General features: G+C 33.5%; 1 protein-coding gene across 13 annotated transcripts in view; it reads left to right on the top strand.

The window, feature by feature from the left end:
* mcf2la (mcf.2 cell line derived transforming sequence-like a) overlaps positions 1 to 20,771 on the top strand; it is a 68,531-nt gene extending 47,760 nt beyond the window's left edge. For 6 of the 13 annotated variants that reach the window (XM_051110534.1, XM_051110583.1, XM_051110568.1 and 3 more), the window contains 25 exons: positions 421 to 570; positions 1,637 to 1,761; positions 2,390 to 2,504; positions 3,391 to 3,510; positions 4,786 to 4,977; positions 5,279 to 5,470; positions 5,664 to 5,823; positions 6,377 to 6,429; positions 8,325 to 8,404; positions 8,509 to 8,575; positions 8,676 to 8,791; positions 8,878 to 8,947; positions 9,033 to 9,125; positions 9,923 to 10,015; positions 10,106 to 10,231; positions 10,336 to 10,557; positions 10,922 to 11,014; positions 11,124 to 11,202; positions 12,030 to 12,203; positions 12,486 to 12,578; positions 14,633 to 14,707; positions 17,383 to 17,492; positions 17,573 to 17,685; positions 19,211 to 19,314; positions 19,399 to 20,771. In XM_051110534.1, the coding sequence (XP_050966491.1) occupies positions 421 to 570; positions 1,637 to 1,761; positions 2,390 to 2,504; positions 3,391 to 3,510; positions 4,786 to 4,977; positions 5,279 to 5,470; positions 5,664 to 5,823; positions 6,377 to 6,429; positions 8,325 to 8,404; positions 8,509 to 8,575; positions 8,676 to 8,791; positions 8,878 to 8,947; positions 9,033 to 9,125; positions 9,923 to 10,015; positions 10,106 to 10,231; positions 10,336 to 10,557; positions 10,922 to 11,014; positions 11,124 to 11,202; positions 12,030 to 12,203; positions 12,486 to 12,578; positions 14,633 to 14,707; positions 17,383 to 17,492; positions 17,573 to 17,685; positions 19,211 to 19,314; positions 19,399 to 19,478 (2,895 nt within the window). In that variant the 3' untranslated portion in view covers positions 19,479 to 20,771. Of the gene's footprint in view, positions 1 to 420; positions 571 to 1,636; positions 1,762 to 2,389; positions 2,505 to 3,390; positions 3,511 to 4,785; positions 4,978 to 5,278; positions 5,471 to 5,663; positions 5,824 to 6,376; positions 6,430 to 8,324; positions 8,405 to 8,508; positions 8,576 to 8,675; positions 8,792 to 8,877; positions 8,948 to 9,032; positions 9,126 to 9,922; positions 10,016 to 10,105; positions 10,232 to 10,335; positions 10,558 to 10,921; positions 11,015 to 11,123; positions 11,203 to 12,029; positions 12,204 to 12,485; positions 12,585 to 12,800; positions 12,871 to 13,949; positions 14,030 to 14,632; positions 14,708 to 17,382; positions 17,493 to 17,572; positions 17,686 to 19,210; positions 19,315 to 19,398 lie in introns of those variants that run through there. The other 7 variants (XM_051110627.1, XM_051110620.1, XM_051110542.1 and 4 more) reach the window with 7 other exon arrangements.
* The last annotated feature ends 1,860 nt before the right edge of the window (positions 20,772 to 22,631 follow it).

The raw sequence follows: 22,631 nt of genomic DNA, 5'->3' as shown, positions 1-22,631 counted from the left end.
TTGGTTAGATGTAAAAAGCTCACAGTGAATGAAAAACAATACTGAGATACTGAGAGATATATGGTTACTACTTTAATATGACCTGAGGCTTAGTAGTAATAATAATATGATACAATGCTATAAAATGCCCAACATATCTTATAACTTGGTGAATCATTATTATAATGTGGAATAAACAAACAAGCTTTCCAGGAGGACGTTGGTCTTCACCTCCAGCAAATGAATTGCCTTTCTTCTCGTTCCGTTTGTGGACTTGCTTTTAAGTAATCAGTAATTGATTTGTCTGTATTGATCTGTGGCTGCTGTGTTGTAAGTACAGCATATTTGTTTGCAGTGCATGTGGATGTTTTTTATTTGTTGGTTGCATACTCAGCACACTTGTGTGTGATATGTGTCTCTTGGCTTATGTTGTGCCTGTAGGCCATTGAGGGTTTTGCTCTGATGGTGAAGAAAACGGCACAGACGCTCCAGTCTTTTGGGACGGAGCTAGCAGAGACAGAGCTGCCCAATGACGTTGAGGCCACGTCCAATCTTCTAACCATCCACACTGAGAAGAAGGACAAAATGAAGGTCAGAAAAGCCAGTAAAACCTTATATTATCCTGCTAAAACACAGCTACTTGTTGAATAAGTAAATAAATAGACATAAAATATTGATTTGAGTGAGTTGAAATTGTTATTGTTGCATTTATTTGTACTATTTTATTTCAGGATTTATTATGTAAAAAGAAAGGGGAAAAATAAAACTTGAAATTGCTGTTATAGCAGTATACACAAGATTTTTTTTTTTCATGTTTTGGAAAAAATATTGCTAATGATCTTCAAGGCTGCATTTATTTATTAAAAAATACAGTAAAAAACCATAATGTCATATGATCCTTCAGAAATCATTTTAATATGCTCAATTATTAATAATGGTTCGTATTATCAATTTTTAAGTTTTTGCTGCTTAATACTTTTTTTTGTTTTGTTTTGTTTTTTGGAAACCCGTTATAGGTGTCTTCACTTTTTATCAATTCAATTTATAGGAATAAAATACATTTTTAAATATATTTTAAAAAATCTTTTACATTCCAATAATATTTTTGAAATATTTTGAGATATTTAAAAAAAAAAATTACATTTTTTAATATTTGTAAAAATGCAATAATATTTTTACTATTTGAATATATTTTCAAATGTAATTTATTCCTGTGATTTCAAAGCTGAATAGAAAGTTCCGAAGAACAGCATTTATCTGTCTTTATTATCTGTCTTTTATAATGTTTCTTGAACAGCAAATCAACATATTAGAATGATTTCTGAAGGATCATGTGACACTAAAGACTGAGTAATCTTGCTGAAATTTTTGATTTAATCACAGGACTAAATTACATTTTAATATATATTTAAACAGAAAACTGTTATTTTAAATAGCAAAAATATGTCACAATATTACTGCTTTTGCTGTATTTTGAATCAAATAAATGCAGGCTTGGTGTCAGGCGTGCAATAAAGATTATAATATACTATGCCTCAGTATTCACATGGCCATAAGATGTAAACAAACCTTAAGTTTACATAAATAATTCATGTTCATCACTCGGACTGAATAGTATGTTTATTTCATCTTGCTCTGTGTGTGTGTGTGTGTGCAGGAGGACTTGAGGATCGCTCTCTGTCAGGGATCACGTTTGCTGGAGAGCATCAATGAGCCGCTGGTGAAAGATCCAGATTACACCATGAACCAGGATGAACTGGAGAACCTGGCTACTGTTCAGAGGTGCGTGTGATACCATCTACCGTGCTGGAATGCAAAAATGAGAGAGCAGACGGTTACAGTACAGCAGCAGACTGTTGCGTGTCCTTGGTCTGTTTCTGTCCTTATTAAGCTGTTCAGGGCAGGTGTGTTTTTGCATGCACAACGAGACCCAACAAGACGACCCACCTGGTCAAGATTATACAGCAAATCTACACGCACATGTAAAAAAAAACAGTAATAACTGACAGGAACGTATTGAAGCCCAGCTCTACTCACATGACCTTTCAGTGAAGCAGCATTCTGGAGTCTGGATGTGTGTGTTTGTTAATATCCACAGGCGCCTGCTGTCAGCTTTTATTATGCAGATGTGGTTATATTTGTTTAAGGTTTTTATTCATGGATACTGTCAAACATACAGCATGAGATTTCAAAACTATAACAGCAGGCAGGACAAAAACAAATTATTTGTACTGTTTGGGTGTTACATTTGACCTCGTCTCTGCTCTTTGTATGCTTTCACATATGATATAGAGCAGCTTAGACATTCTTCTAAACATCTCTTTTTCTGTTCCACAGAAAAAAATAAATGATGATTTTTGGTAAGCAAGTGTTTTTTGCACAGTTAAAATAAATGTCTCTCTCTTTCTAGGTTGCTTGGTCAGTTAGATGAGACTGAAACAGCATTTGATGATTTTTGGGATAAACATCAAACCAAGCTAGAGCAATGTCTACAACTGCGGCATTTTGAGCAGAACTTCAGGGAGGTGAGACAGAATATTATATACTTTTATTTTATTTATGAATATAGTAATATATGATAATATTATATTGCTTTAATTTTGATATTTTCACTTTTTATTATAATTGTAGTTTGTGTTTTTAGTGTTTGTAGTGATTTTTTTTTTCATGCTTTTTTCATTTTATTAGTTTTAGTTTTTATATATATATATATATATATATATATATATATATATATATATATATATATATATATATATATATATATATATATATATTTAGCTTTATTTGTGTTTCAGTTTTAGTAATTTTAGTGCTTTCAGGAGTAATTTTAGTACTAATTTTAGCTGCCAAGGTAAAGTCAAATTTAAGTTTTACATCTAATTATATTTTATTTCAATTTTATTATTAAATATAGTTAATAGTTAAAAGTTAATTAAAAATTATTTGTAATTTTTAAGTTGTAATTAACAATAACATTGAAGCTGATGATTATCTTTATGTCCGGTAATGGATAAATTAATGCTAATAAAATTCTATTCTATTTTGTCGAAATAAAATTTTGAATCAGTTGATTTAAATACTACAAGTGACATTATAATGTGCACTACAAAAAATGGATATTCATTTTAAAATATGATGATTGCATTTAACAGTGTTATCAGTGTTTTTAAAGATTAACATTAAGTGAGCATTGCATGATGGTAGAAGTAGTCAAAAATATAAAAATAGAGGAAATTAACATGCACAATTAAATGTTTAAACTCAGCCAATTTATATGAATGATGGTTTTGGTACAGATATATTGTGCATTGCTAGTTTAAATGTATATTGTGTGTGGCTTGTTGGATGTATGATCCAGCAGGTGTGTATGAGAAGTATTTGTAATGGCTGTGTTCCTCTATGTTGCAGGTCAGAGCTCATTTAGACCTGGTCTATGACAGACTATCAGGCTTCTCAGAGATCGGAATTAGCCCCGCCCATGTTGAACATATCCTCAAAGAGCTGACCAATCACGAAGAGAGAGCATGTGTAAGTATTTACTTGCTGTCATATGATTTAATGTCTTTTTTAATGACGTTGTAACATTTGTTATTCAGATACAAAACGAAATAACGTAACACGTAGTACTGCAAAAAAAAGTTTACACCTAGCAAACATCCATTTTTCATTATAATGTTCTAGCGTGTGCAGAAACAGACATATGGTCTTATAAAGTATGTAAATCTCACACTCCATAATTAAATTGCTGAGCACGGCAGTTTGAGGCCCTTACAGAAATCACCCACGTGTCCTCATCCTGCGGAGAGAAGGGGGTGTTCTACCCAATGTGATAAATCACCCATCACTACGCTGGAGTCATTCTGCTGACACGGGACTGTGGGAATTCAGGGTGGCAAAATTTAATTTTTTCACATATACATGTTCACATATACACGATTAGCCAATGAAATGTAGTGACCTTCACCAAAATAGTATATTTAAACTTCTATACACATGTGTGGGTGTTTTTGTGATATATCAGGACACAAATTTGTATAATAACACGGGTGTAATGTAGGTATTACAAGGAGAGGGTGACATTGCCCCATGTCCCCATTTTTCAAATTATAAATCATACAGAATGAGTTTTTGAGGAATGTGCACAGTTTTCTGTGAGGGCTAGGTTTATGTGTAAGGCGATAGAAAATACGGTTTGTACAGTATAAAAACTTAAATTACGCCTATGAAATGTCCCCACAATTCACAAAAACAAACCTGTGTGTGTGTGTTTGTGTTTATAATATTATTTAACTTTTTTAATAACACTATTTTGTTTTTCATTGCTGCCATGATCACTTTTAAAATAAAAATATATACTACAGTTCAAAAGTTTTGGGTCAGTAAGATTTAAAACGAGTAAAAACCGTAATACAGCCATTGTGAAATATTATTACAAAATTAGAAAAATAACTATTAATACATTTTAAAATGTGATTTAGTCCCGTCCGTTAAAGCTGAATTTTTCACTGTCAATTTTTCAAGTTTTTAGTGTCACATGATTCTTCAGAAATCATTCTAATATGCTGATTTGATGCTTAAGAAACATTTCTTATTATTACCAATGTTGAAAACGGTTATGCTGCTTCATATTTTTGTAGAAACTGTGATACGTTTGTTCAGGATTATTTGATGCATAGAACGTTCAGAAGAACAGCATCTATTAAATGGATCAATTTAATGGATCCTTGCTGAAAAAAATCCCAATCTTTTGAAAGAGAATGTAAGAAAATAAAAAATATACAATATTTCCCTCTCTATTTGTAGGAGGTGTTGGACCGAGCACTGGCTCTAGCATGTGATGCTGACCAGCTGATTGAAGCATCTCATTACGCTGTGGACTCCATCCTGCCCAAAAGCTCTGAGCTTCGGGCTGTGTGCGAGGAGATCAGCGACGTCCTGAAGGCCAAGAAAGCTTATCTGCTTAAAGCCATGGAGCTACACCAGAGTCTAGAGAAGGTACAGTAGGCCTACTTATTGATTCCTTCATCAACACTGTTCAGAAGCCCTCTAAAACACTTAACAAGAGATGCTTTCCTTTCTGTGTTTGCATTTTTATAATTGAATCTGGAATTTCAATTTCAACTGATCAAATGTATCATCCTATTTAAATAGCTAATAGCCTTTAGTTTAGGTCACAGTCCATATTTATAATTTAGAAGGAGGCTTTGCCAAGTGAACAGAGCTAGATGCTCTCAAAGCTAATATGGACTTCAAGGCCTCTTTAATCATGATCACTGACTCTTTCATTCACTTCCAGGCCACTAAATGGTGTGATGATGGGATCTACCTGCTGGCATCTCAGCCTGTGGACAAGTGTCAATCACAGGATGGGGCGGAGTCAGCGCTTCAGGAGATTGAACGTTACCTGGAAACAGCCAATCAGCACAAGCTGATGGATTTGAATGGAATTTGGAGGGACTATGAGTCAGTGCTCACACAAGACTTGAGGGTAAAAGACTGAAAATCATTAACAGAATTAACAGAACTGACATGCCGGGCCGTAATACGTGTAGCCTATAGGTTTTTAATTACATACACATATTTACTTAGAGTTATTGGCTATTTAAAGTGTTATTGAGAATGTGAATATGTCTTGTGGGGGATTAGTTTGTTAAATAAATGTTTTCTCTTTGCTCAAACAGGATCAGGTGGACAAAGTGTTTCAGAAGCAGCTGTCCATGCAGGAAATGTTTGAAAAGAGGAGGGTCAGTCTGAAGAAGTTAGCAGCCAAACAGACACGACCCGTGCAGCCCGTTGCTCCACGTCCTGAGGCCATCATCAAATCACCCATCTCTTCCCCAGGTTTACCCCTAAAAGTGACTTTTTGTGTGTTGTGTTGGATGTCTAGCTTAGTTTTGATCCTACTGAATAATACAAAAAAGTTCACATTTACTTTACACCCCGAGTTCAGAACTATTGTGTTTTAAGTTACCGGACAGCTTGGATATCTAAATATATAAATTATTTTGTAGTATTAATTCTGAATTAACCTCTAGAGAGGCAAACACATTGACACAGCCGTTTTCTTCAGAGCAGTTAAGCACAGGCTTCTCTCCTCCGCAGTGCGGTTTAGTGTCTGTGTCCTCTCAATGTCGTCCCCTAACCCCCTCCACACACAAATACACTCGCACTGGCCATTAGCTACTTATGGTCACTCATGCACAACAGATATGGCGGACTCTGTCACTGACTTTACTCTCCTGCCATCTAGTGTTCATATAGAGAGCTGCAGGGATCATTGCATGACACAAAACGCTGTGTATATTATTATATGTAATATAAATTATATATATATATAATTTATTATTATTTTTTTTTTTATTAGTGTATTAATGTAAGTGTATTTTTATCCCAGGTCATCGGGAGAAGACGATAGAGGGTGATATCATCAATGGAAACTGCAAAAAAGTAGGTATCTCATCTATATGCAGTGCTTTATTGAATGTATAAGCCATAATATTTTTATGTCTGCTTTGATATTGATAATTACAGCAACAGTGGCTATTGTACCCTTAACATATGCATTTTTTGCTTGTTGTTAATTGATCATAACATGATGAAGCAAATTTTTCTTCTGTTATGTGGGTCTCAAGGTCAGAGAGAGTGTGGAAATAAACATAAAAAATGAAAATATGATTTTTTTGAAGTGGAAAAAGAAAAAAGAAAAAGAGAGGAAAAAAAAAAAAACGTTTTAAATTTTTAATTTAAAATTAAATAATAAAAACCAGGACATTTTTTTGGTTAATCTTGATTTCTACGAATGATCTTTCATATTGACAACCTTAGTGGTTATTATATATAATACTTTCAAATTTAGAGTTAATTTGAGTGCATTTTGAATATTGAGCTAAAAATATTGTTTTCTCAGTTTTAATTGATTCTCATTTTTATGAAATATCAATTCTTAAATCCCAAGAATTAATTAGTCTAGCCTGTTTTCAGTTAACGAACAGAATATTGTAGCGCACCTCCTATTCAATCACCAAAAAACATTATTTTTGACATGAAACAAAGTCTCAGATTTCAAATTCTGTACATTTTATTACAAAATTCAAACAACAAATTCAGAAAAAATTCTAGAGAGGAGCATTTTGCTAAATATATGCACCATATAACACAAGCTATTTATTATAACTTTACTGTTCTTCAGTGTTTAATTTGTCTGAATAAGTCAATTCTTTATGACAGCCACCATATAAGTTAATATATTTAAAAAATTGAATAATGCAACATCACATTTAACTCAGGGGAAAAAAAAAACATATTTTGTGACCAGTCAGCTAGGAAAATTAAATCTAGAGAAGAGCATTTTGCTAAATACATATCATAGGAACTTAATTTAGTGTAATTTAACCATTTGTATACAAATCAGTTAATTTTAACTAATTTAACTGACTCTCATGTCTATTTTACAACAATAGTTGTGAGATTTATATATATATATATATATATATATATATATATATATATACACTACCGTTCAAAAGTTTGGGGTCAGTACATATTTTGTTCAAAAGTTTGGGGTCAGTACATTTTTGTTTCTTTTCAAAAGTTTGGGGTCAGTACATTTTTTTTTTTTTTTTTTTTTTTTTAAATAAATTAATACTTTTATTCACCAAGGATGTATTAAGTTAATAATTAAAAGTTTATTAAAAGTTAATAATAAATAATTTACATTGTTATAAAATATTTATATTTTGAATAAACACTGTACTTTTTAAACTTGTTATTCATGAAAGAATCCTGAAAAAAATCACAGGTTCCAAAAAATATTTGGCAGCACAACTGCTGATATTATCCAACATTGATCATTCTAATAATAAATCCGGATATTAGAATGATTTCTGAATGATCATGTGACACTTAAGACTGGAGTAACAGCTGATAAAAATTCAGCTTTTCATCAAAGGAATAAATTCTATTTTAAAGTATGTTAAAATAAAAAACATTATTTTATATTGTCAAAACATTTTGCAATATTACTGTTTTTTTTTCTATATTTTTAATCAAATAAATGCAGCCTTGATGAGCATAAGACACTTCTTTAAAGACTATTACAAGTCTTACTGACCCCAAACCGGTAGTGTGTGTATATATATATATATATATATATATATATATATATATATATATATATATACTTTTTTTTTTCAAACTGAAGTATATCCAAAATTTGAATCGGAATTTAAATTAATCAAGATTGTGAAGCGTAATCAAATCAAATTGTAAAATAATATTAATAAAATCACAAAATTAGTTTGAACACGTTTCCAAGACCAATGCAAGGTTGTTTATATTTGCAGGGAGAGGTACACTTACAGAATGAAGGCAGCAGACACCCATCTGTCTCTGATGAAGAGGAGAACTTTGCTGTGCTTAGACGGTCAGTCTAGAGCTTATTACAAATGGACTTACAGGAAAATCAGCTATAATTGTGTGATTTCTGTCAGTTCTATGGATTATGTGTTTAATGTCTGTCCACAACAGGCATGTGATGAACGAGCTGTTGGAGACAGAGCGAGCGTATGTGGAAGAGCTGCTGTGTGTGCTCGAGGTGAGTTGCACTGACATCTTCTGCCTCTAGAGGTCAGATCAGTCCTGTTTTATGATTTTTTTAATAATACATTTGACTTAACTGATTAATTTGTGTTTAGGGTTATGGAGCAGAAATGGACAATCCTGCCATGGCTCATCTCATCCCCAATACACTGGTTCACAAGAAGGACATCCTCTTTGGCAACATGCCTGAGATATACCAGTTTCACAAGAAGTGAGTGAACCCTCTCTGTGTCTGTGTGGTGTTATAAAGCTAAAGCACCTCTTATTCTCCATGTATTCACTCTCAATACATTTCAGGACTTTTCTTCGTGAACTGGAGGCGTATACGGACTATCCTGAGCTTGTAGGCCGGTGTTTCTTGGAGAGAGTGAGTCGGATGTTACATCCTGCGCTGTTCTGATTTAATACATTATTGAAGAGATTATGCAAACATCTTTTTTCATGTTTCTCAGATGACGGATCTGCAGATCTATGAGAAGTACTGTCAGAACAAGCCTCGCTCTGAGTCTCTGTGGAGACAGTGCTCTGACTGCGCTTTTTTCCAGGTCATCTTACTTTACAAGACACTAAAGATGCTGTTAGACCACTTACTGTACATATAAGCACATATTTCTTTCTGTAATTTAAAGAGGTCATATAATCATATATATATATATATATATATATATATTAGAAATACAACTTATAGGACCCAATATACATTACAGTTCAAAGGTTTGGAGTCTGTAGGATTTTATTTGATCAGAAAAAACTGCAGTATTGGGAAATGCAGTATTATTGCCATTTAAAGGAGCTGTTTTCTATTGTAATGTATTTTAAAATGTAATTTATTCATGTAATGTAAAACTGAAGTTTCAGCATCATTACTCCAGTCTTTAGTGTCACATGATCCTTCAGAAATCATTCTAATATGCTGATTAGGTCATTAAAAAGGTTTATTGTTGATGTTAAATAGAATTTTGGTGCTTAATATTTTTTTGAAAAAATAGATACATTTTTTGAGAATTCTTTGATAAATATAAAGTTAAAAAACAGCATTTATTTAAAATGGACTGTTTTTGTAACAGTGTAAATGCCTTTATTGTTACTTTTGATCATTTTAATGTGTCCTTGCTAAATAAACATTCATTTCTTTAAAAAAAAATTACAGACGCCAAACTTTTGAACATTATTATTACTAATAAAAGCAATGAGTATTATTTAATAAATATTAACAATAAATAATAATATATTTATATGCTGTAATTGTTTAGTAATAGTATTTATATAATCATCATTAACATCATAATAAAAAATAACAATAATAGTAAAAAAATAAAGAATTTGTGTGTGCTGTTTTCAGGAGTGTCAAAAGAAACTGGAACATAAGCTTGGTTTGGACTCGTACCTCCTCAAACCTGTGCAGAGAATAACCAAATACCAGCTTTTACTGAAGGTAAACTAGACCTAGAGTACACATGCAGAAATACAACTCATTTCTATCTCTCACTTATGTAACTTCTGTGTTCATTTGTGTTTCTATCAGGAACTGCTGAAGTACAGTAAAGGCTGTGAGGGTGAGGAAGACCTGCAGGAGGCGCTCTCATCTATACTTGGCATCCTGAAAGCTGTGAATGACTCTATGCACCTTATTGCCATCACTGGATATGAAGTAAGGATGTCATTTACACATGCCGTGAAATGTAATGTTGAATGGTTTTGCAATAATGTAAGTCGCCTTTGGTGTAGTGGTTGACCTCTGACCTGTGTTTCTAGGGAAACCTCAGTGATCTGGGCCGTCTGATGATGCAGGGGTCGTTCAGCGTGTGGACGGAGCATAAGAAGGGTCACGCGAAGGTGAAAGATCTGGCTCGATTCAAGCCTATGCAAAGGCACCTGTTCCTGCATGAGAAAGCTCTGCTCTTCTGTAAGAAACGAGAGGAGAACGGAGAGGGTTATGAGAAAGCGCCTTCATACAGCTTCAAACACTCACTCAGCGTAAGTATTGAAAATTAAATTATATTTTTTTTTCTCTAAATCGGTCCACTTCTTTAAGCAAAGTGACAGAGTGGTTAAAAATGTGGGCTGGTAATTGAAAGATTTAAATCCCCCAAATCGTTTTACAATCCCAAATCAGGTTCTTTAGCAAATCTGTTTTATTACAAATATTAACAGGGAATATATATCATTTTTAGTGTAGTCCAAGCCAGAAAATCAAGAAATACCCACGCAGTCTGCATGTTTAATTTGTTTTGTGTTGAGTAAATTACGTTCCACTCAAGGTAAACAGATGTTTGTGTGTAAATAAACTAATATCAGGTTTCTCTTGAGTGATTATTTTTTATATTTTTTTCTCTGACAGATGAGTGCTGTAGGTATTACTGAAAATGCAAAAGGAGACAACAAAAAGTTTGAGATCTGGTGTAATTCTCGGGAGGAGGTGTATATTGTGCAGGTAAATTTAAAAATTGTGCTTATTAAAAATCTGCTATATTTAAATAGCATTGAATGTGCATAATTCAAAGCAACACTATCTTTCTGATCATTTTATTGGTTATTTTCAGGCACCGACACCAGAGATAAAAACAGCATGGGTGAACGAGATCCGAAAGGTTCTAACGGGGCAACTAAAGGCCTACAGAGGTATAATAAATATAGATTTTTTTTTCTTTAATAAATAAAATTAATACTTTCATTTTGTAAGGATGCATTTAATTGATCAATAGTAACAATAAATACATTTATGATGTTCTATTTTTAATAAGTGCTGTTTTTCATCAAAGAATGCATAATGCAGAAAAAAATGCATATTAGAATTTTTTCTGAAGGATCTTGTGACATTAAAGTCTGACATTGAAGAATCATAAAAATTCAGCTTTCCCATTTTTCCATGAGGAAATAATTAATTTTAAAATATATTAAAATAGAAAACAGTAGTAATATTTCATAATACTACTGTTTTAACTGTATTTTTGATCAAATAAATGCAGCCTTGCTGAGCTTAAGAGATGTTTTTTCAAAAACAAATAATATACCCCCTCAAACCTTTGAACGGTAGCGCATATAAAATTACACTTCACCCTATCAGTTTTATTGTATGTAGTTACCTGGTAACACTTTACAATAAGGTGTCATTGGTTAACATTAGTTAATGTATTAACTAACATGAACACACAATGAATTACATTTATTACAGTATTTATTAACCTTTATTAACGTTAGCTAATACAAATTAAGTTGTTCATTGTTAGTTCATGTTAATTTACAGTGCATTAACTAATGTTAACAAACACAACTTTTGATTTTAATAATGCATTAGTAAATGTTGAAATCAATATTAACCAAGATGGATAAATTCTAAGTATAAGCATTCTAAGCATTTTTAGTTCATGTTAACTAAAATAGTCAACTAATGAAACCTTATTTTAAAATGGTACCAGGTATATAATAAAGTTGATATTGTATTTCAGAAGCGAGCCAGCAGAAGAGCTCAGATCAGTTAACTCCCGCCAGCACCACCCTAACCCTGAGCCCCTTCAAAACCAACCCAAAGACCTTCAAGAAAGGAGAAGAGAAGAAAACTGAACCAACAGCAGCAGATCCCAGTTCAGCCGCCTTACTTAAAAATAATGACAAGGTCAAAGGTCAGTCAGCCCTTCTCAACATACACATAAAGTCTCACTGCACACTCTGATATTACGCACAACATATTTGAAGTCAGTCTATGTATCAGTGAAAACAACCCCAGACTAACGTGTCCCGAAATCTGTCCCACGATTCTGAATGCTGCTGTCTTTCCTCTTGCTGCTTAGACTGTGAATTTCTGTGATGTTCTTTGTAACCCGTTTCTTTTTCCTGACTAAAGCTGTAACATCCTTCATTATTTCCCCTTCCTCTTTCTTTCTCTCTGTCTCTGTGGAGAATAGACGAGACTGTCACCAGTCCCAACACTGAGAGAGCTGCAGTGGCTAAAAAGCGTTTTACACTGCAGGGCTTCAGTAACCTCAAGAGTCAAAAAGGTACAGCAGGAAGGCTCACAACTTTACACGATCACTGGCAATGCAGCTATGTTATACATTTAAAACTGGGTGACTGCATTCTGATAAAGCATTTATATAAAAGAATGCTTAGCAGAACTTTATCAGTTGAAATGTTTAGTTTAATATATTAGGCACTGGATAAATTGTATATTTTATATAATTTGGAATATTGACTAAGATTTGGCTTGAACTCCACTGCAGAGATGGTAGCACCCTCTGGTGGCAAAAGCCTAACACTACCCATGGTCACTCTCTGCCCTCCAGGTATACTGTAGTCTCAGAAGACACTAGACTCTAGTGTAGATCAGAAAGTTTAGATTAGCAGCGGTTTAACATTATAGTTCAAGCTTGGTAGTTTTAGAGTTTAGAACAATCACTACTTAAGTGCTATTTACTGTGCCTTAACCAGGAACAAGAATGTTTCCACACCAAAACTAAAAAAAATGCTAGCCATTTATTTACTTACTCCCATAACTATACATTTATTTAATACATGATTATGACAGTGGGGTTTTGGGCCAGTTAAAGGGAAAGTCCACCCAAAAATGAAAATTCTGTCATTAATTACTCACCCTCATTTCATTCCAAACCGTAAGACCTTTGTTCATCTTCAGAGCACAAATTAAGTTATTTTTGATGAAATCAGAGCTTTCTGACCCTGCATAGACAGCAACAACTGACACGTTCAAGGCCCAGAAAGGTAGTAGGGACATTGTTAAAATAGTCCATGTGACATCAGTGGTTCAAACGTAATTTTGTGAAACTACGAGAAACTACATTTTTTGTGTACAAAGAAAACAAAAATAACGACTTTATTCAACAATTTCTTCTCATGCGTTGGTGGTAATCTCATGAACATGGACATGGAAGAGAAGAAATTGTTGAATAAATTGTTATTTTTGTTTTCTTTGCACAAAAGTATTCTTGTAGCTTCATAACATTACGGTTGAACCACTGATGTCACATGGACTATTTTAACAATGTCCTAAATACCTTTCGGGGCTTTGAACGTGATAGTTGCATATGTCTATGCAGGGTCAAAAAGCTTTTTCAAAAAAAAAGCTCTCAGATTTAATCAAAAAATCTTAATTTGTGTTCTTAAGATGAACAAAGGTCTTCGGAACGACATCAGGGTGAGTAATTAATGACCAAATTTTCAGTTTTGGGTAAACTATCTCTTTAAATTTCTAAAATCCATTATCAGATTGTAGATGGTTAAGGCACAGTGTAAGACTTTTTGCCTTTTAGAGGCTTTAATCCTGTTATAGACTTTCTCTTTCTTCTTTCCTGATTTTTTTTTTTTTTTGTCCTCTTATCCCTTTCTTTCTCGCTCCTTGCTATGGCTGCCAGGATCATCCCCCCCCCTAGTCCTGACCACAAAACTAAAAGACATGAGATTAAGAGTGATCCTACACCGTTTGGCTTCAGAGGTACACTGACCCCTAAAAACTCCCAGCATTCCCTTTTCCAACATCAGCCATGACCAGTGTTCCAAATGATTTATTTTATCATATGTGGTTGCTGAATTTTATTTCACCTCCATATATTATGTTTCACCATCTTCAAAGATCAGCCTCAAGTAATCGAATCAAAAATGCTTCTAAATTAGGCCTTAAAGAGATAGGTCACCAAAAGATAATTCTGTCATCATTTATTCATCCTCATGTTGTCCCAAACCTGTATGAGTTTCTTTTTTCTGCTGAACACAGGAGTTATTTTAAAGAATGTTGTTAACCAAACAGTTTAACCTCCCATTGACGTCCATTGTATTTTTTGTCAATACAATAAAACACAATGTGAAATAAAAGTCAATTTACCAACATTCTTTAAAATATCTTCTTCTGTGTTACACAAAAAGAAACTCATACAGGTGAATAAACAATGACAGAATTTTCATTTTTGGGTGAACTGTCACTTTAAGCATTTACAATCCAGACAAACTGACTTTAGTCCTGTACACGCAACCAGCAATCTGTGGGGTGATTGGTAAATCGACGGAGTCTTTGAAATCTTATCGACTCCCTCTCCCTTAGACGCAGGTCCTCACATCACTCTTACCCGAGTGAGATGGCTGAGCACTTCTAGTCTGTTGCAGACTAAAAGGAGAGGTAACTAGATGCCTGGTGTGGGAATGAACTTTGTCTTTATTGCTTTCTCACAGCAAACTTCCAAACAGACTGGCAAACACTAACCACAGGGTATGATGATATTGCACTGTAATTGGTGGTTTGGAGTATAAATCACGCCATTAAATGGCATCTCTGACATCCGCTCAATAAATTACTATTGTTGATCTAAAATGCTCTTCACTGTGGGAGAATGTGAAAACAGCCCAGTTCATATCTTACAACTGTTATAGGGGAGAGAATGATCAGATAATCTCTTAAAGGAACAGTTCACTGAAAATGAATCCTCTTTATTTAATTGCTCTAAATCTGTATGACTTTCTTGCTTCTGTGGAACACAAATGGGTGAATTTTACACGGTTTACAGGTTGCTGTTTTCCATGCATTTACACTGAATGGAAACTAAAACGTTCAAGCTTTAAAGATGAAACTGGAGCGCTATAAAAGTATCACAGAAGTGGTTGTTACTGACTGTTATCTTTCTCTCTGGTGAGAATTTAACCTGTGAATCATTGCAATCACATCCTTGATTCAGTGAATTGATCTTGACAACCAGTTCAATCCGATTCATGAATGAATCATTCAGACTGGTTTGTCAACCAAATCAGTCACTTCATTTGAAAAGATCCAATTCAAAAGAATGATTCATTCACAAATTAGACTGAGAACTACAGTATTTCTCATAAACACTGAATATATAGTTTCGACCTGTTCCTTAAAGACTTTGGCATATACAGTTGAGGTCAAAAGTTTACATACACCTTGCAGAATCTGCAAAATGATAAATATTTTATCAAAATAAGAGGGATCATACAAAATGCATGTTATTTTTTTATATAGTACTAACCTGAATAGGATATTTCACATAGGAGACGTTTACATGTAGTCCACAAGAGAAAATAATCGTTGAATTTATAAAAATGACTCTGTTCAAAAGTTTACATACACTTGATTCTTAATACTGTGTTGTTACCTGAATGATCCACAGCTGTGTTTTGTTGTTTAGTGATAGTTGTTCATGAGTCCCTTGTTTGTCCTGAACAGTTAAACTGCCTGCTGCTCTTCAGAAAAATCCTTCAGGTCCAACAAATTCTTTTGTTTTTCAGCATTTTTGTGTATTCGAACCCTTTCCGACAATGACTGTATGATTTTGAGATCCATCTTTTCACACTGAGGACAATTGAGGGACTCATGTGCAACTATTACAGAAGGTTCAAACACTCACTGATGCTCCAGAAGGAAAAAACTATGCGTTAAGAGCTGGGGGGTGTGAACTTTTTTAAATTTAAGGATCAGGATAAATTTAACTTATTTTGTCTTCTGGGAAACATGTAAGTATCTTCTGTAGCTTCTGAAGGGCAGTACTAAATAAAAAAAAAAATGATGATATTTAGGCAAAATAAGAAAAATGTACACATCCTCATTCTCTTCACAAGTTTACACCCCCGGCTCTTAATGCATCGTTTTTCCTTCTGCGCATCAGTGAGCGTTTGAACCTTCTGTAATAGTTGCATATGAGTCCCTTAAAGTTGTTCTCAGTGTGAAAATATGGATCTCAAAATCATACAGTCATTGTTTGAAAGTGTTAAAATACACAAAAATGCTGAAAAACCAAAGAATTTATGGGACCAGAAGGATTTATCTGAAGAACAGCAGGCAGTTTAACTGTTTAGGACAAACAAGGGACTCATGAACAACTATCACTAAACTCTTCTTCACTAATCATTTCTGGGTGAACTATTCCTTTAAATAAGGTATTTCTGCTCTCATTTATGACAATATTGTAATATTGTACATTTATAAACCAGAATATGTCAAGTGGTGCAAGAACTTGCACTTCCGTTAGTGTTGCAAACACTTGCGTTTAACACTGCATGAGTGTCTGGTTTGGGTTCCTGTCTGCTGGTTTGCGGTGCTAGTTCTGGATTCACTTTTACGATTCTGAAACCACAGATCCCTTTCTACCAAACACTCTTCCAGCTCCATAATTATCCACTGATTCAGATCCGAAAATGTTTATGCATCTCTCCATAAACATGTTTTGTATGATTTGCGAACGTGTCATATGCCTTCTTCACAAACTGTCATCAAAATCATCAGAGTCATGGCTGTTTGAACATGAAACACAAACAGCCCTTCCTGTTAGCTCAGTGCCTGGAGCTGTTTCCCTTTTCAAATGGATACAAGAGAAAGAGACACTGGATTTGTTTCAAAACCTAGTGTGCTGCCTACATAGGCATCATATAGGCACTCCCAATGCAAAGTCTCAGTGAAAACATTTATCTAAAATGGCGAATTGAGAGTAACGAAGACTAAATTGGAAAAAATAATATTTTTTAAGTTGTAAATAAAGATGTTTTACAAGAAAATACTAATTCACTCTACTATCATCAATTTCTGGTATGCTCTTGTGTTGTTAGCTTAGCAACATGCTAATGCTAAGAGTTTTACTTCAGCAACTATTGATGTGGTGCATTATTTCATGTGTAGACATTTAGCATGCTGCCTTAGAAGACAGCCGACAATGTAAGCTATAGACAGCAAAGGAGCTAAATATTGAAACAGAGCTGGTCTCTTCTTTACCTTCCCCACACATCATCTTTGTGGAGCACCACTTATTGCTATCTCATCGTGATCCTCATCCTCTCTTCCACAAGGCTTCTCCAAGGCATCGCTGTCTGTGGACGCGTCTGAGGAGAACGACGATTACTCAAGTGCTGAGGACCCCATGAACTCTGATCCTGAGGATGAGGGAGGGAAAAAACTGGTGAGTCATTGTGTCCCATCCCTGTTTGTTGGCAGATATCTTTTGTTTTGGTCACTGATGGTGTTTGTTTGTGCGTGTAGTCTCCAGGCAGGTACGTGGTAGTTGCTGACCATGACAAAAACGGACCACAGGAGCTGACGGTTAAGAGCGGAGACTCAGTGCAGCTGGTGAGAGAGGGAGATGATGGACGCTGGTAAGATTCACATATTCAGGATTATGTAAATACTATGATACTGTCATCGTTTATGCATCCTCGTATTATACATTGCAAACCACGATGTCTGAAAAGCAGATCATTCTTTTGTGGTTTAATGAATCGACAATTGAAATCAGTTTTTGTTTAAATAGTACTACTAAGGTTTAATTTACTTTTTATTGTAGTCTGAGTGTTAGTTGGCAAAGCAAATTTTATTTTAATTTAAGTTTTTCTTCATATATTTATAGTTTTAGTTTATTTAAGCTTTAGGTTGTTGGTTTCTTTTTTATGCTCATCAAGGCTGCATTTTTATGCATATTTTATTAAAAATACAGAAAAAAAACTGTAATATTGTGAAATATTATTGCAGTTTAAAATAGTGGTTTTCTATGTTATTATACCTTAAAATAGAATTTATTCCTGTGATGCAAAGCTGAATTTTCAGCATCATTACTCCAGTCTTCAGTGTCACATGATCCTTCAGAAATCATTCTAATATACTAATTTATTGTCAATATTGAAAAGTGTATATATATATATGTGTGTGTATATATATATATATATATATATATATATATATATATATATATATATGTATGTATATATATATGTATGTATATATATATATATATACATATAATTTTATTTATTTATTTTATTTTTTTTTTTTGGAATATATACATTTTGAAACCTGTGATACTTTTTTCAGGATTCTTAGATGAATAAAACATTAAAAAGAAAAGCATTTATTTAAAATAGCAATCTTCTGTAACAATATACACTACCATTCAAAGTTTGGGGTCAGTAATTTTTTCTTTCTTTCTTTGAAAGAAATTAATTATTTTATATAGCAAGGAAGTGTTAAACAGATAAAAATTGATAGTAAAGACTTACATTGTTAGAAAAGATTTCTATTTTGAATAAATGCTGTTCTTTTAAACTTTTTATTCATCAAAAAATCCTGAAAAAGTGTCACGGGTTCCAAAAAAAATATTAAGCAGCACAACTTTTTCCAAAATTGATAATAAATCAGCATATTAGAATGATTTCTGAAGGATCATGTGACATGTGGCTGTAATTATGACAAAGCTGTTTGTTTGTTTTATATTTATGTAATATTTTATTTATGTAATATTATATTTTTATTTTTTAGTGTTTTAGTGTGTATATATATATATATATATATATATATAATATGTGTGTGTGTGTGTGTGTGTGTATATATATATATATATATATATATATATATATATATATATATATATGTGTGTGTGTGTGTGTGTGTGTGTGTGTGTGTGTAAATATATATATTTATTTATTTTATTTTATTTATTTATTTATTTATTTTTTGCCCGCAAATTTTAAATATCTATCCATTCCTTCTATCCAATGTGTTTGTTGGATCCTGTTATGGATGACAAGTAAATTTCACTTATACATTATTGTCTGGGCTGTTTTCTGTTTTGTAATGTTTTCTGTAAGCCGAGGCTGGTGTGATATCAATGTTTTTGTGCTGATTCAGGTTTGTCCGTAATTTGCGGACCAATAAGGAGGGCTGGGTCCCTGCTGCGAACCTGCTCACTCTCATCGGAGAATCCAAATCTTCTCAATCTCTCTCCAGCTCAGGTAACACAACTTCACATTTTAACACAACCTCATTATAAGAGTGAGGATTTTATTCAAAATAAGCCTGCATGTGTTTTCCCACAGAAGGCAGCGGGTCTGGCAACCTCAGCACATCCTCCAGCTGCAGCGAAACCTACACAAGCTTCTCGGACATCAAAGCCTGAAGCCGCTGCTCCACCGCCTTGTGGCAGCTCCTACACAGTGCACTTTCTACTGAAGCTCCTCAAGTCTTTGTACTGTATTTAACCTCGTCACCCGAGAAAGGAATTGACCTCTGCGGTCAATATGCACTATTCAGGATATTTTATACAGAGCGTCACACTTTCTCAACCTCCTCTCCTTCGTAAGAGAGAGGGAAAAACAAGGTCATTCAGTGTCTGCTGTTCCCTGTTCAAATTCTCCTTTACTTTGAAAGTGTCAGTGTGATGCTGTTTGTTTCACGTCTGCATGCGTTTCCTCAAAGATTAAAAGAGAAAAGGGCTCTCGGTCGAGTCGGCATTAACATCAGAGCGGCCTGCGGTTTTAAAAGTCTTTAAATATACATAACAAGGACTCTCATTGGACTTTAATGTACGACCACATGAGCTTCCACTGGTTTTATTGATCTCGCTTTGAGAATATCAGTGTCTTTTTGCAATGTCTGACTTTGTTGGCGTCTGATTTGCTGTAGCAGCAAGACAATGAAATGATGTTTTATACGATTCCTGAGGTTATGCCTGGTGAAAAGTCCTGTAATATTAATCTAAAACAGCTGTATAGTTTAAATTATTTCCTGTAAAAGAAGATTTGTACAGATATTAACTTTTATCTCATGTTTTTCATTAAAACAGTATATAAATATATACATATTGTATATTACGACCACTATTGTTGTCAATGAAATGTATTTCATTGTATTTTGTTGTATTTGTCACTTTACCGTTCTGCACCATTCATGTACAATTATTACAATTTTCCCATAACAACATACCAGTTGTGTTCACATTTTATGTAATTTATTTTGTCGTCACAGTTCATTCAAAATGTAATGTCTGGAAAGTGATAACTGGCATTGTTGAGCCTTTTTAAGACTTAATTTCAATAGTCAGAATTTTTTGTCAAATAAGTATTTCTCACAGCTTGACAAAGTTGATCTATATCAATATTCCTCAAATCAAGCCATGAATTCTGACAGTTTGATGACCACAGCCTTACTGTGCTTAAATGTCCATGTCCCCATAACTGTACACAGTCTTTTTAACATGTTTAGCAATATGAAAATCATTAATTTCTATTTAAATTTTATGTGGCACATTGCTGCATGTTAGTTTTGTCTCTCCGTATTTTCATTTGACATTAAAATCTTTTCCCGTGATTAGGCGCGTACATGTGTATATGTGTAAATATGTATCTAAGAGGATGTATGAGATGAATGAATTTAAAGTGCTTAGGCTTAAATAAAGTTCACTGAAACATTTTCTGCTGGCTCAGATTTGTCAAGGAAATGTCTATTGTTTTTCCTCCTGTTTCTCTCATTTCTGCTTTGAACATGACCTTTGAATTAAATTTGGTAATTCGATCTTGCATACATCAGCGTTTTCATTGTGCAACACAAAAACCGTTTTAGACATTTTTCGTTGCATCCGTTCAGGATGATAAAATACAACTGAGGAAACTTTTGTGTTAGAAATTAATTTAGAGTAAAAAATATATATACAGTTGAAGTCATAAGTTTACATACACCTTGCAGAATATGTGTAAAATGTAAATTGTTTTAGCAAAATAACCGGAATCATACAAAATGCATGTAATTTTTTTTATCTAGTACTGACCTGAATAAGATATCTCACATAAAAATTGTTTACATATAGTGCACAAGAGCAAATAATAGTTGAATTTATAAAAATGACCCTGTTGAATGATCCACAGCTGTTTTTCTTTTTTTCTTTTTTTTTTTTTGTCCTAAACAGTTTAACTGCCTGCTGTTCTTAAGAAAAATCTTTTAAGTCCCACAAATTCTTTGGTTTTTCAGCATTTTTGTGTATTTGAACCCTTTTAAACAACGACTCTATGATTTTGAGATCTATCTTTTCACACTGAGGACAACTGAGGGACTCGTATGCAACTATTACAGAAGGTTCAAACGCTCACTGATGCTCCAAAAGGAAAAGCCATGCATTAGGAGCCGGGGTGTAAATGTAACAGAATGAAAATGTTTACATTTTTCTTATTTTGCGAAAAACTCATTTAGTACTGCCTTTCAGAAGCTACAGAAAACACTTACATGTTTCCCAGAAGACAAAACAAGTTAAATTTACCATGATCTTCAAATTTAAAAATGTTTCATCCCCCTGCTTAATGCACTGTGTTTCATTCTGAAGCATCAATGAGCGTTTGAACCTTCTGTAATAGATGCATATGAGTCCCTCAGTTGTCCTCAGTGTGAAAAGATGGATCTCAAAATCATACAGTCATTGCTGGAAAGGGTTCAAATACACAAAAATGCTGAAACACCAAAGAATTTGTGGGACCTGAAGGATTTTTCTGAAGAACAGCAGGCAGTTTAACTGCAGGACAAAAAAGGGACGTGAACAACTATCACTAAACAAAAAACAAAACACAGCTGTAGATCATTCAGGTAACAACACAGTATTAAGAATCAAGCATATGTAAACTTTTGAACGGGGTCATTTTTATAAACTCAACTATTATTTTCTCTTGTGGACAATGTGTAAATGTCTTCTATGTGAAATATCTTATTCAGGTTAGTACAAAATAAAAAAAAATATCATGCATTTTGTATGATCCCTATTATTTTGGTAAAATAATAAACATTTTGCAGATTCTGCGAGGTGTATGTAAACTATATAAGACATGTAAATATTGTATTTTTATATACATTTTATGTAAAAATATATACAACATGTAAACAAAAACTTTTATTTTGGATGCGATTAATCGATTTGACAGCACTAATAAATATTAAGTCAAATATATAATAGTGGCGACACAACAGAGATGCAGTATAACAGTCTTAAACGTTTAGGAAATATGATGAAAACATTTTTTAATTTGCAAGAAAATTATAACCATACAAAAACGAATTTAAACGCTGAGCATATATTCATATTGTACTCCAAGAAATCACCATATTGTATGTTCAAAAAAGTAGTATAATACTTTTCCATCATTCTATTTAACCTGTACAAATTGCAACCTGTACAGATTTCATTTCACAGCCAGCACTGATCGTTTGGAGTTTGTCGGTGACTCAGTCTCTGTGCCTCATAGCGACACACTGCGCACACGCAGACTTTGGCTGTGACAGTGTCGTTCAA

Source organism: Labeo rohita, chromosome 1, assembly GCF_022985175.1.
Source record: "Labeo rohita strain BAU-BD-2019 chromosome 1, IGBB_LRoh.1.0, whole genome shotgun sequence".
NCBI lineage: Eukaryota > Metazoa > Chordata > Actinopteri > Cypriniformes > Cyprinidae > Labeo > Labeo rohita.
Note: the sequence above shows the minus strand (reverse complement) of the source record. Positions and strands in the feature narration are given on the sequence as shown.